The sequence below is a fragment of the Marmota monax genome, unplaced genomic scaffold (genome assembly GCF_021218885.2).
Source record: "Marmota monax isolate L192 unplaced genomic scaffold, Marmota_monax_Labrador192_F-V1.1 WCK01_AAM20220418_F8-fsc00125, whole genome shotgun sequence".
Classification (NCBI taxonomy): domain Eukaryota; kingdom Metazoa; phylum Chordata; class Mammalia; order Rodentia; family Sciuridae; genus Marmota; species Marmota monax.
In genome coordinates this window covers 7,071,456-7,086,172 of record NW_026695235.1, presented here as the reverse complement: position 1 = coordinate 7,086,172, position 14,717 = coordinate 7,071,456, and the positions used below count along the sequence as shown (strand labels likewise).

At 38.0% G+C, this 14,717-nt stretch overlaps 1 protein-coding gene across 4 annotated transcripts in view; it reads right to left on the bottom strand.

The window, feature by feature from the left end:
- Positions 1-802: 802 nt before the first annotated feature.
- Positions 803-14,717, bottom strand: part of Dyrk1a (dual specificity tyrosine phosphorylation regulated kinase 1A) — a 133,822-nt gene continuing 119,907 nt past the window's right edge. For all 4 annotated transcript variants that reach the window (XM_046439053.2, XM_046439052.2, XM_046439056.2 and 1 more), the window contains 3 exons: positions 11,202-11,508; positions 10,646-10,770; positions 803-4,144 (listed from right to left, as the gene is read on the bottom strand). In XM_046439053.2, coding sequence (XP_046295009.1) covers positions 3,524-4,144; positions 10,646-10,770; positions 11,202-11,508 — 1,053 coding nt within the window. In that variant the 3' untranslated portion in view covers positions 803-3,523. The remainder of the gene's footprint in view (positions 4,145-10,645; positions 10,771-11,201; positions 11,509-14,717) is intronic.

Sequence of the window (14,717 nt, the reverse complement as noted above, 5' to 3'; positions counted from 1 at the left end):
TTATAATTACTGCAGACTTAAATGATCTTTTGTATGTATTTGTGAACTCATTAAATAAAAACAAGTCCTGGTTTTTCTGAGTCCAGTATCACAAAATGTGCCATTCATCGAAGTAAATTTCTAATACCCTAAGACAAAAACTGAAGGGATTTTCCCTTTTTTTCATGTTGTGAGTTCAACTTTACATTCCCAACCTGAATGTTACAAAATCATATTTAACTTTAAAACAAGTTTCTTACCTTCTGAAGGCCACCTTAATAAATGCTTATGTAGGTTAACATAAAAAGAGAAGACTTTAGGTTAGAAACTGACTCACTGTGGAAGGAATTCTAGAATTTGTGTAAGAAAAAGTCCCTGTTATGTTCCCATGAGGACCTGGAGGAGGAGGAGGAGGAGGAGGAGGAGGAGGAGGAGGAGGAGGAGGAGGAATAACAATACCTATATTCTCTCCTTCATCTATTAGAAAAAAACATCAATTGCAGAAAACCACCTAATTGTTAACATCCACTTGAAACACTACAAACTATAGTATCAGCACTTGGAACCAGAGAAATTGTGTGAATATAAGTAATCATTCAGATAAAAAATTTTAAAAATCAAATGATCTGTTAAACCTCCAATTTTTACTTTGAGATATTTAAAGCCTATGTTGATGTAACTCAAATATTTTCCTTTTTACACATTTGACTAAGTTTATACTCAGTATACCTACCAGACCTGGATCAGGTTAATTGCATAGGAAGATTTTTACTATCTTTACATTTTTTCTTAAATTAATTTTAAAAAAGCATAGTAAAGAGTCTGAGGACAAATTATTCAACTGTTTATCATACATAAGACCGCATGACTATAATACAAAGGGGGGTTCTTTTTCATTTAACGTTACAATATACACAGCAAGTCCGGACTAGATCTTACAATCTGAACACAGGTATTTAACCTTTTCCATGCTGTTTATGTTTACAATGCACAGAAGTCCTGTAACCAAACTGTGTAGTAAAGCACACAAAACTGGACTGTAACATAACACAGTATGCAGAAGCATTGGATTTTATGACTTACTTTATGTAAATATTGGTTTAAAAACTGTTTTAGGGGGTTTTGTGGTTTGTTTTTTGTTGTTGGGTTTTTTTGTTTGTTTGTTTGTTTGTTTTTTGGTGCTTGCTAAGATGTGGCAACCAGCACAGAAAAAAAAAATGACCTGACCCATATAGTGTTTTAACCTCACGTTCCACATTCCTAAACAGCAGTAACTACTGGATTCTGTTTGATATTGCTATACTCAAGGTGATATCCTTTTATTCACTGTAAACCTTTATGAACTATCAAGTTCAAAAAAAAAAAATCATCCACAGGCTTGACATTTAATTACAAAATAAATATGGATTTCCTGATTAACAACAAAAAAATTTTTGTGGTTTATAAAAACGGATATTTCCAAGTTTCCATTCACATTTACATAGTTTTAAGCCTTTCTTTTGTCACTGTTTACATATAAAAACCTGTTTTGTTCAGAAAAAATTGACCTAGTCAGCCACATGGAGTTGACCAATAAAAAGTAACGTGGTGTTCTGCTGAGTTGTTTCGAACAGGGTTATCGGCAGAGGTAGATTACTGCTTCTTTTCTAGGCTTCTTTTGATCCTGGACAGGTAAATTACTACATCTTCATTCTCCCAATTTAACCGCTCAAAAGTATAACACCCTAAAATTGGTCAATTTAAAATGGGAACACAAATTTAGCAACTGCCAGACTGTGTTACATTAAGGCAGCATAATCTCAAAACGAGGCACCTGTTAAACACCAGCCTGTTCACTTCAGGTCATGCTCAGAGTTCTGCTTTACTCCTGCTCCTAGTTTGGACCTGTTGGTGCAATCAAGGTCTTGCGTTCAAGTTTACAAGTAGGTTAATCAGGAATACAAGAATCAACTGCTGGCTCCATAGCTTCTGGATCCAGTGTCCCTTTACCTTCAGAAGCCTGAACACATTTAGAATGTGACAGATGTTGTAATCTTGAATTAGATGTCAATCTATTATGTTCAGTACACAGATTGCTGTAAATGTATTGGCTATGGATTCAACAACAGTTCCAGTTTTGTTTAAGCAATAGTACAGCCATAATTTTCAACTGACATTTAAAAATGGTCTAGTTACACCTTGTGTCAAAGTGCAGAACTGCTACATTATTGGTTACAGACATCTATGTGCTATAAAAACAGCTTTGGTACAATAAATTATCAAAAAAGAAAATAAATTTTTGTAAAATTCACAGCATAATTGTGAGGCAAAAAAGCAGTCACATAAAATTCTGCATTTTTTAAAAATGTTCAGGATGAACAGAAGACATCTTTGTGCAGAAGAAATGGTGGAGATACCACGTGCCGAGAAAAAGCAAAAGAAAAAGTAAAAAGCAGGAAGGGACACAGCTGTAGCTATTTCCATCAAAGCAAACCACTACTTCTGTGACCTTCAACCAATAAGGAAGTCAACTTTATGACACACGCAAAGTGACCTTGCAATACCTTACAATTAGTGGGTCACAAAAGTCTATTTTAAAAGAAAGGCCTCTTGAATTACCCATTCTCTGTGTTTTCAGCATTAAGGACTGTCTGCAAAAGCATGTCCACAAGTGATTGCATCTGAAATGGTAGGCTCTTCTGATTTCGAGTCCAAATCCATAAGGCCAAAGGTTATCCCAAAGACCACCACTCAGACCTCCCCAGGACTGGCCACGACTGACCCGTTGATTGCTTCTCAGTGCACCTTGGTTAGGAGACCAGTCACGTTCCACTCCCATCTTCCTGTGGCCTCCACAACAGGAGGCCCACAGGATCCCACGTAATTGCTGCTTTGCTCCTCAGTAGGTTCAGATAGGAGAGTTCTGATCCCCGCCACTTAGCATGCTTAATGTGCCTTACAAACTTCAACACAATCGTCCCTTTCATACAGCTGAAGATGATGTTTGTGTAAGCTGGAGGTCCCTCTTCCTTACAGTACTGCATTTCGGTGCCCAAGTGTATTTAGAGGACTTAAAAACCCAAATCCACACCCCACCCCCACCCAAACAAAAACAAAAACAAAAAAAGAAAAAGGAAAAGGGGGGGAGGAGGAAAAAAACAAAAACACCCTAATGGGGCCCTATGCAAATTATGTGCAGTGCCTTTTTATTTCAAAATTAGTTGGCAAATGACCAAGACCAACATCTGAACATTAACTTTTTTGTTGAATAGAAAGACAAAAAAAACCACTATGACTAGGAGGTGGCAAGTTAAATGGGGGAGGCAAAAAGAGGATACCTCTGAGCTATCCGTGAAGATGGATTTGGACATGGCTCTTAAAAACTTCATTGTCCCTTTGCAATCTTTTCAAGTTAAAAAAAAAAAAAAAAAAAGTCAGCTTTGCCCTCTTGTAGCGGTTCAGTGTGTTAATCTCCTTCTGATTCAAGCAGCTTTGCACTTTGTTTTTGGAAAAAAACACCACTTCTATAAAAACACACAAGAAACAAACTCAAGTTTCAATGTAGTCACGAGCTAGCTACAGGACTCTGTTGCACACACACTCCTGTCATGGGGGACTCTTCTCTGTCAGCCCCTTGCCTCATCGTCAGATGTCCTTCAGTCATGTAATGTGCAGGACCTGTATTAGCAGAAAATTGGTATGTTGGATGTCCAGCTATGCCAGTCTCTTGGCGGGGATTGGAGTAGACGGTCAAATTTACGTCCATAGCTCCATTCTGTCCAAAGTCCAAGGTGTTAGCAGCCACTGGGCGGTTCTGGTAGGCCTGATTGCCTTGATTACCAGTAGAGGAGGAAGATGTCGAGGAAGAAGTTGTTGAGGAAGACAGGGATGTCATGGAGTGGTGACTGTGGCCAACCTCCATAGAATCCTGGGTAGAGGAGCTATTTGTTGGAGAATTGTAGACCCTTGGCCTGGTCCGGTTACCCAAGGCTTGCTGTCCATGGTGATGGTGGTGGTGATGGTGGTGGTGGTGGTGATGGGAACTGTTTCCATGGTGATGATGCAATGCATTCTGCTGAGGGGCTACATGAAAGGTTGTTTCTTGAACAGGATGGGTTTCAACAGTGACTTGTGTAGGAGCTTCAGTGCCTGACCAGCCAAGAGGAGCTGGAAATTGCTGACGCACCTATAAAAAAACACATTTTGAAAGAATTATTCAGAATGCCGTTTTCAAACTTATCTTTGATGATGTAAATGTTCTCATGCCATAGCTTCAATTAGGGAGAGTCTTTCAAACTTTGAGCATGTAAGTTCTTGAAATACAAAATTCTAATTATGTTCCAGAGTGAAAAGAGAATTTACCATGAAAGTGGCAATTTTTTAGGAAGTTATATTAGTACAAAAGGCTGATATATTTCACTAGCCACTGTCTTTCCTTAGGAGCATTGTCTGTGCTAAACTTTTTCTGTAAGAACCAAATACATAAGTATTTTTGAGGGGTCTAAGAGAAATTCTTTATTTTCCCCCTAAGTTCCCTTCTCTTTTCTTTGTTGTTAAAGTGAAAGGGTTACTATCATTCTAGCTGCTCAACAATTTCTCCATCCAACCCACCAGTCATAACTGCTGAGTCTACAAAGAAAACAATTAAGAATGTCATGAGAGAATCTACAGAGTGGCAGAAAATTTTTGCAAGCTACTCCTCTGACCGACGATTATTATTTCAACTTTTTAACATATTCTTAATAAAAACTTAAGAAAAACATAGTTAATAAATGGGCAAATGAACTAAACAAGACACCTCTCAAGAGAAATGCAAATGGCTAACAAATTCATGAAAAAGTGTTCAACTTCTTTAGCATAAACTTTAGTTAGAATGGCAACTAAGAATTGAACAATAATAAATGCTGGAGAGGATGTGGAGAAAAAGGAACACCTTTATACCATTTTGGGACTGTAAATTAATGCAATCACTATGGAAATCAGTTTAGTGGCTTCTCAAAACACTAGGCATAGAACCATTATATGACCCGGCTATGCCACTCCTTTGCAATGAAATGAAGTCAGCATACTATTGTAATGAATGCACACCCATGTTTATAGCAACACAATTCTCAATTAGCCAAACTATAAAACCAGTTTAGGTGACTGTCAAAGAATGAGTGGATAAAGAAAATGTGATGTATACACACACAACAGAGTTTAGAATAGAAGAATGAAATAGAATAGAAGAATGAAATTATGTTACGTACAGGAAAATGGATACCGACATTATTTTAAATCAATGAATCAAACTCGTGTTTTCTATCATAGACTAATAAGTTTACATTTCAAAATGGATCCCAGACCTGGCCTTTTCTCCCTAATTCCACCAATACCACTTAGATCAGGCCACTAGAACCTCTTGCCTAATATAAACGCCTCCAAAGTGAATTTCCAGCTTCCATCCGCTCCTCCTGCAAAGAGTGGCAGGAATACCTTTTATGAACACAAATTTAACCACTTTCCTATTTGGAATTCTCTAATGACTTCTCCACACACTGAGAAAAACAAAATAGTGCAAAATACCTACTATGTCTTTATCATCTGTCCAATGGCCTTTCTCCAACCTCCTTCTCTAGCCCCATGGATTCTAACCACACAGGATCTTCTTTCCATCCCTCCACAACCCAAGATCTTTCAAATGCCTCATGACATGTTTACTGTTTCCTTCAGCAGAGAATGTTCCTGTTTCTAATCTCTGCATGGATGCCTCTTATCATTTCAGTTCCAGAGTCTTCCCTAACCACTCTGGCCAATGTTGCCCTCATCCTGTGTGGCACAGGCTACTGGTTATCCACAAAAAGTGCTTCTCATTCCTGAGCATATGGCTGCACTACACTTTCTAGCCTCCCCTATATTTAGGCGTGGCCATGTGACTAAAATATCAGTGGAATGAGAGAGTCAATGTCACTGCTAGCCTGGCATACAGAATTCCTCCCAAGTCCTTCTGCCTGCTGGATACTGCATAGTGGGCAACTAGGCCCTGGGTAAAGTTTCCCTCCACCTTGGGAAAGGTGGAGCCACAAGAAGACAGAAGATCAGGATGCAGAAGACAGCCATGCCACTAACTCAATACACACACTCTGCACTGTTATATAAGAAAAAAAAAAAAAACCAGCAAGGTGCAGTGGGACATGACTGTAATTCCAGGTACTCTGAAGGGTGATGCAGGAAGACTGCATGTTTGAGACCAGCCTTAGCAGCTCAATAAGGACCACCCCTCCCTGCAAAAAGCCACCCAATTTTTAACCTACCATACTGTGGGGGTGGGGGTCGAGGGTCTATCATCAGACTTTTGGCCTGCTGTAAGTAACTCATCTCATCCAACAAATTAACTCATTATCTATCACATTAGCCTTTACTACTTACTTTTTCAAACGAAGTGCCTCAAACATGCCAGGAAAGGCAAGTGTGATACCTCTGAGCTACACTGCCAGTCCCAATTTTTTTTTAACAGTTAATGTTACTTACAACCCCCACCCCCCAACACACACCTATACTAGGGACTGAACCTGGGCATGCTCTACTACTGAGTATACCCCCAGCCCTTTTTATTTTTTGACAGGAACTTGCTTAGTTATCTGGGCTGCTCTCAAACTTGCAATCCTCCTGCCTTAGTCTCTCCAGTAGCTGGGATTACAGGCCCACACCACCATACCAGGACACTACTTGCAATTTTTATTCATGTTTCTTTGTGTTTATTTGTATCATTGTAAGCTCCAGGAAGGCAAAGACTATCGCCAATGGCTAGCACAAACCATGGAGTATTTATTTAATGAAGAAGATCTGAGACGTAAACCTTAAGAGGTACTACTGACAAGAATCCAATAGGAAAAATAGGCAGAGTCCTCAAAAAATAAAATATAGGACTGGGGATATAGCTCAGTTGGTAGAGTGCTTGCCTCGCATGCATTAGGCCTTGGGTTCAATCCCCAGCACCAAAAAAAGAAAAAAGAAAAGAAAATACAGGTTGAGATTCCTTAATTCAAAATTCTTTGAAATCCTTATATTAGGACACTCAGCTGATAAAATCTCTGTAGACATTACACAATCTAAAAAACTCTAAACTCACATATCTAAAACCCTAGATAGCACTGAACCATACAGTTGCTTGTCATAATCAGCAGGGGCTGGTTCTAGGGCCCCTGGGGACACCACAATCCATGGATGTTCAAGTTCCTTATGTAAGAGTGTTAACACTTGTATAACCTATGCCCACTCTCCCTTCTACTTCACAAATTACCTTTAGATTATTTTAAAACACCTAATATAAACTAAACACTATGAAAATAGTTGTTAATGCTATATTGTTTAAAGAATAATGACAAGAAATGTTCATTTGCAGTTGATCATTCATTCATACATACCTGTGATACAGGTGAATTTATAAATTGGGCATAATAAGAGACTGACAACAACAATAACAGAATAATTGTTATGATATAATATAATGAAAGCTGTGTCAGTATTGTTGCTCTCAAAATATTTTATTGTACTTTCACCTTTTTGCTTAAAGAAATCATCTTATGGCTGCTCTTGGTGATTCTCAAGTGCCAACATCACAGCTCTTGTGCTTTGAGATCATTATCAAGTATAATAATAAGGGTTACTTAAACATAAGCAGTGTTGAGACTGATGATCTGATAACTAAAAGTAAAGCTGCAAGTTAATAAACTGTAAAGTCACTTGGAGGACAATTTGGTTATAGTTATCAAAATTCCAAGTCACTTGGCCATTTTACTTCCAATTATTTTCAGGAATTTGTATCACAGACAAATTGTATACGTACAAATGATATATGTACAGGATTATTTATTATACCATTAGTAAAAAGAGTTAGAAATAACTAAATGTCCACTAATAAGGGATTAATAAGATAAAATTATGGAATATTTAAACAATGGAACACCATGAAACTGAAGGGAAGAGAGGTACTCTCAATATCCTGATATAGGAAGACCTCTAAAATATATGCCAAATGTTAGAAAACAGAAGAGGTAAAAGTGTGTGTGGTCTACTATTTGTGTACAAATGTTGGGTGAAGAATATATTTGTATTTGCTTGTATATGCATAAAATATTTTACAAAGGATATAAAAACTAATAACATCAGTTTTTATTAAAAATTGGATGGCTAGAGAATATGAAAGGGAAGACTTTTCATTGAAATGCCCATTTATATTTTACTTGTTTTTTCAACCATGTGATTATACAACTATTCAAAATTAAATAATATGCAAGGATGGTGCACACCTATGATCCCAGGTACTTGGGAGGGTGAGACAGGAGGATCAGTGCCTCAAAGCCAGCTTGGGAAAGACCCTGTTAAGGGAAGGAGGGGGAGATGAAGAGGGAGAAGGGAAGGAATGGAAAGGAAGGGAAAGGGAAAGGAAAGAATTTGAAGCAGAATATTGACTTCTGTCAAGCACAGGTGGCCTTATGTTATCCCATTTGGAAGAGAGGAAGGAAGGATAGTCTAAAGAATTTGGGACAGCCTTTAGGAGTAGCTACACTTAAGATCTGAAGTCTAAACAGCAGTTACTAGGTAAGAGTGGAGAGAAAAGTGTTCTAGGCTAAGAGCGTAGGCAATGTAAGAAAAGTAAGAGAAGAGAGGTGGCATATTCCAAAAAAGTTGTGTGTGGGGTGGTGGGAGAATCAATATTAAGAGAGTAAGGGCAGAGGATAAAGATGGAGGCTATATCATGGAAATCATTATGAATTTGGTAAGAAGTCTGAATTTCAATTTTAAATACAATGTCAAGCCAAAAACTGGTATAAAGTCAGGGAAATAGTAAGATCAGACACTTTAAGTTCACCTGGCTGCAGAGAAGAGAATGGTGCTGACAGGTGAATGGAATGGGACACTGGAAGACCAGGATATTCTTCATAGTAAGACAGGGGAGAGATGCTGCAGAATGAGGTTAAGTGGAGAAAATTAAAAACAAATTTAGATGTTGAGATTCCAAATAATTTACTGTTCAATTTAGTGTGGGAGATGAAGAAAAGGAATCAATAATGAACTCCCAGTCCTCGGGCTTATGACTTGAGCACATAAATGAATTTAGGGTGTTTGTTTGTTTGTTTGTTTGTTTAAACCAAGAATAGGTGATAGAACAAGAATTGGGCTGGGGGTGAAAATGTCAGTATCAGTTTATGTGATCCACCTGCAGGATCATATTGTTGAGATTTTCCTAAGTAATGTTTGTAGTAAATAATTAAAAATAAAGGCCCTATAGCTCAGGAGTGAAATCTAAATGAAAAAACAAAGATTTAGGAAGGCCTGATATAAAGATGATGAGTGCTATCATTGGGAAGAGTTGCTGAAGTCATCCAGGAAGTATGCAAAGTCAGAAGAGGCAGGACACACGTCACACTTCAAGGCACACTGGGGTTTCATAGTGAGTAGGAGAATCCAATAGAGAAGACAGTAAAGGAAAGGTCAGAGAAATGGGGACATGGGGAAGCATACTACTAACGAAACCAGAAAGTGTTTTAAAAAGCAGGGAGAACCAACATTGTCAAATGCAGTTAAGAAATAAATATAGATAAAGCATCAAAGTGTCTATTGGACTCACAGGTGAAGATTATCACTTGCACTGGCACCAGGGCTAGGGACAGGAAGCTAAATGAAGTGACCAGAGTGTTCTTCCAAAGAGTGAAGAAAAGAGATCTCAGGTAGCAGAGTGTAGGGTGAGAAAGACAGGGGAATATATAAAGATTTTGCTTGATACAGGAGAGAACTGAGTGATGAAATGCCCCTGGTCAGGAAGGGTCCAGAGGGAAGAAGAGGCTGCAGATACATGCCAGAGGGCAAGGTACTTTAGAGAGCAGGAGGTGAGGGCCAGGTGGGCTTGGCCTTAGACAGGTGGAAACGCCCTGCTTCTAATGAAAAGGAGGTGGAGGAGAATTAGATGAATTTGCACAAAGGCAGAACTGCACTTGGAAGATGGGGGTACCACGGATTGAACTCAGGGGCATTCAACCACTGAGCCACATGCCCAGCCCTGAGTTGTTTAGCACCTCACCATTGCCAAGGCTGGCTTTGAACTCACGTTTCTCCAGCCTCAGTTTCACAAGCCACTAGGATTACAGGCATGTGCCACCGGGCCCAGCAGGACCGCGTTTTTAATGATACAAAGTGGAGGGGGTTCCTGTCTGAAGACTGACTTCCTTATAAACCAAGAGTAAGTGGAAACAGAAGGAGAAGCCAAAATTTCTATTAAGAGAAGAAAAGTCTGGAATAATTAATGAGAGAAAAATGGGACAACTGGAGAAAAATGTACGATCAATCAGTAAAAGGTGGGAATATTAACAAACAGCTGTGTCTTAGATCTTCTCCAGCAACACCGGGCTGCCTAGTCATAAGATGGTAATACTAATCACCATCAGGTATATTTCATCCATTAAACACCCTGGCCTCTCACGACAAAGCATCATGATGTTAAAAAAAAAAAAAGGCATCATGATGCAGCACAGTAGGAACAATTTTAGAGAGGTATTTGAAATTACTAGGGTGTGCTTCTTCACTTAGAATAAAGCTATATTTCCTTAGAAATAAGGACACTATGAACCTTTAGAATAAATGACATGTCATCCAATACTGCTAAACGTGAGCAGGAAAGGTTAACGAGCACCATGTGAGAGCATACCTGGGGACTGTGTGTCTCACAGTCCATGGCCTGGACGGCAGCCGTGAAATGCCCACCGCTGTGCCGATGCTGGTGCGTCGGGTCTGACCTGGCTCTCCCGCTGTTGCTTGTCCCCGATGATCCACCTTAAATATCACAATACAGTATAACCTGTTAGTTTGAAGTTGATTCTGTCCAACAATGTATATCACAAGGTCACTGGATTCTCTGACTAAAACAAGTTCTCTCACATCAGCCAGTGAACTAAATAAAACCACGTTTGGTCAGGTGCAGGGAAAACTCAAGCAAGTGGGCAAATCATTCCATTTTAAAAAGTAATTTAAAATTCTGGTTAATAAATACTTGTTTCCTCCTACAGACAGACCATTAGATGTGCAATTAAACTGTAGGAGTCTTGGAGGGAATCAATTTACTACTAATAACTTACAACAGATTCAACTAAAGTAATTTAACCCTGCCCGATTTACAAACTTTTATAAACAGTTCAAAAGATTTCCACTTTGTAAAGGAAACATGAAATTATTTGCAAGCCTAGCCGAATATTCAAAGAACAGACCTGAGCTTGACGATGTACTGGAGGTGGTGCCTGAAGACTGTGACTGCTCCATCGCAGGGCTTGTGGATACACTATTACTTGTATTTGTACCTTCATCAGCTGTTTTCTTGAAAAAACTGTGCTGCAGGGCATAATAAGGTTGAATCCGAGTTTTGGGGTCATAATCAAGCATCCTTAAAATGAGGTCTTTGAACTTCAAGTAGTCAGCTACCGTATGACCCGACTCCCCAGCACGTCGCCCACCAGGTCCTCCTGTTTCTACTCCAAGAATATTATGAAGTTTACGGGTTGCTGGTGGTTTGTACTCCTATAAGAGAAAAAGGATCAAAGACTTTATCTAAATGTGTTGGAATGTGTAAAAGCTCACATAATTTAACTACAAGTAAATTTAAATATACTATGTTGAGGCATTTATATGAAGGATACTTTATCATTAGTTCTCCTGCCTTTTCACACATTACTGTTTTGAAAGCACTGTGGTTAGAGAACTCCAACATATTTTTGAGTCCAAAATTGACCATGAAGATCATCTAAGCCTTGGGTCAGCAAACTATAGCTCAACCCAGAGTCCATTTTCACAGTTCCAGCTAGAAATGTTCTGTACATTTTTTAAAAGTTATAGCTCAGCGGTAGAGTACTCGCCTAGCACGTGCAAGGCGCTGGGTTTGATCCTTAGCACCACATAAAAATAAAGGTATTGTGTCCAACTACAAGTAAAAAAACAATTTTAAATTATAAAAACAAATAATCAAGCAAATCAAAACATACAAGAATATGCAGCAGAGGCCTACGAAGCCCAAAACAATGACACCCCACCACCACCCGCACACAGCAGGGAGTAGTAGGAAGTCCTTTTCTGCTGCTGCATCTGACAACTTGCTGCACTGCCTTCTAGCAGCAGTTCACCAAAGCTTTGACAATCACTCCAACTGTGCCCATAAAGCAGCCCTGGTCTAACCCAACCTGCTCACAGGACATAAATTAAACAAATTACTAATGCCTCCCCCTTTAAAAAATGTCTAATAATAAATTACTTGATGTGTTGAGATTTTCTAAAAATTCATTTTTTAAATAAATATTTAATTGATTTATAATATCAACCCTTGACTTTGGCTTCTAAAAACAATGTAGAAATTTGTTCAAGACTTCTTTCTACTCTAAAAGCAAGACGGAGCCAGATAATTTACAAAATCATTACCCCCTTCCCACCTTTTTTGATACTAGGGATTAAACAAAGGGGTGCTTTACCTCTGAACTTTATCCCCAGCATTTTTCATTTTTTGAGACAGCATCTAGCGAAATTTCTGAAGTTGCCCTTGAAACTGTGATCCTCCTGCCTCCACCTCCCAAATTGCTGGGATTACAGGCATGTGACATCTTACTGGACCAAAATCAGTAGTTGGGTGTGGGTGCATGTCTATAATATCAGCTACTTAAGAGGCTGAAGGAAGAAGACTGCAAGTTCAAGACCAGCTTGGGTAATTTAGAGAGACCCTATCTCAAAATAAAATAAAAAGGACAGGGAGATATAACTCAGTAGTAGAACACTTATAAGGCCTGGGATTCAATCCCCAGTACTGATTTGGGGGTTGGGGGGGGGGGAGATCCAAACAGAAAGCTATCAGAGAATTGAGGGCCCCAAAGGAATCAGAAATAATAGAATTCTTAAAAAAAAAAAGCCTCTTCCAGGAGAGATGAGATCTATGATGGGAGGAAGAGCCAGCCTGCCATAGACATGAGTAAGAAGAATCCAGCTCTGACCCAACCTTTGACAGGCAGAAGGAAGAAAGATCTCCCAGGCGAGAGAGTTAGATGTGGGTGGGTTAGTAATGGATACAGAGTCTCCCTGGGACCTAGGACACAAAAATTGCTTTGAGGAATATCTCAGACAGTGATGAATAGAATCTGAGTCAAATAAACAAAGACCAGATTCAGCTGAAGTACAAGTAAGATTGATTCAGAACCCAACTAACAGGAAGCCTGACAGAGTGAGAAGAATGTCTGTTTCTAATGGGAAATGATTTATTTCTACCTCAACTGTTCTTAAATACAGAAAAGTTTGGCATATATAAAGTTACAGACACAAAAACTAAAACAAAGGAATCCACAATTAAGTGGGAAAAAAGGATAACAGGAGACCTACATTAACAAGTGGCTGAGATGTTGAAACTGAGAAGGAGATATTTTAAATTAATGAATAGTTTAAGGAATTTGGTTCAAAAGGTGGACAAACAGGCGTGGACAGATGGGAAATTTCAGAAAAGAAAAATTTAAAGGAGGAAAAAATAAAAAAGGGATAACCAAACAGGGTGGCATATGTCTATAATTCCAGCTACTCAGGAGATTAAGGCAGGAAGATTGCCATATTCAAGGCCAGCCTGGGCATGTGAGACTCTCTCAAAATAAATAAAAAAGCTGAGGAGGTAGCTCGGTGGGTATAGTGCTCCTGAGTTTAACTCCCAATACCAAAAAAAAAAAAAAAAAAGACAAATAGAAATGCTAGAATTAAAATATCAAAAGTGAAGAATTTACTTAGTGGCTTTAATAGTAGACCAAACATGGAATTTAAAAAAAAAAAATCAATGAACTAGAAGAAAAAAACAAAGAAATTATCTAAACTAAAAACCCAAAAAGGAAAACAATACCAAATAGAAGCCAAGAACTGTTAGGAGTGAAGAATACCAGAAAGGGCAAATAAAAGAATAAGCATAAAAGATCTATTATCTTTTTAATGTTTTAAAATATCCTTAAAAGTTAATTTTTAAATTTTTTGTTTAAATGGTCCATAATATGTTGTGAGGCTTATACACAGAAGTAAAAATGACAAGAACACAAAAAGTAGGAGGAGTTACACAGAACTACATGGTTATTACATTGTTTATCAAGTGATATAATATTATTTGAAATAAAAATGCTATAAAAGTTGAATGTTATAAGAGCAACATTAAAAAATTATAGACAGCAGCCAAGCAAGTAAAGTCAATGAAGTACCAAAAAGTACTCAATAAACATAAAAGGTGGTTAAAAACACTTAAGGAAACAAGAAACATGTAAAACAAAAAGAACCCAAGTAAAGTAAATCTTAAATCCCATGAGGTGATTAAGCTAAATAATTATTCATTATAAAAAAAACTATCAACCTAGATTAAAAAACTTGCCCCATCCATATATTGCATAAATAAAAAGTCGCATCTTAAATATAAAAGTATGAACAGATTTAAAGTAAATGGAGAAAAATATAAATACCATGTAAATGCTAAGAGTAAGAAAGCTAGTATGGCTACAGTAATATTAAAGTAGACTTAAACATTATCAAAGATATAGAGGGACATTTCATAATGATGAAATGATCAATTTATTAGAAATCATAACAATACCACATTGGTATACATCCATTTACAAAGCTTCAAACACTATGAAGCAATGAAAGGGAAACTAAGACATTCAAAATTAATCGGTGAAGGTTAATACTCTTCAGTCGGTTATTGACAGAACAGATACACATGCACAGAAACA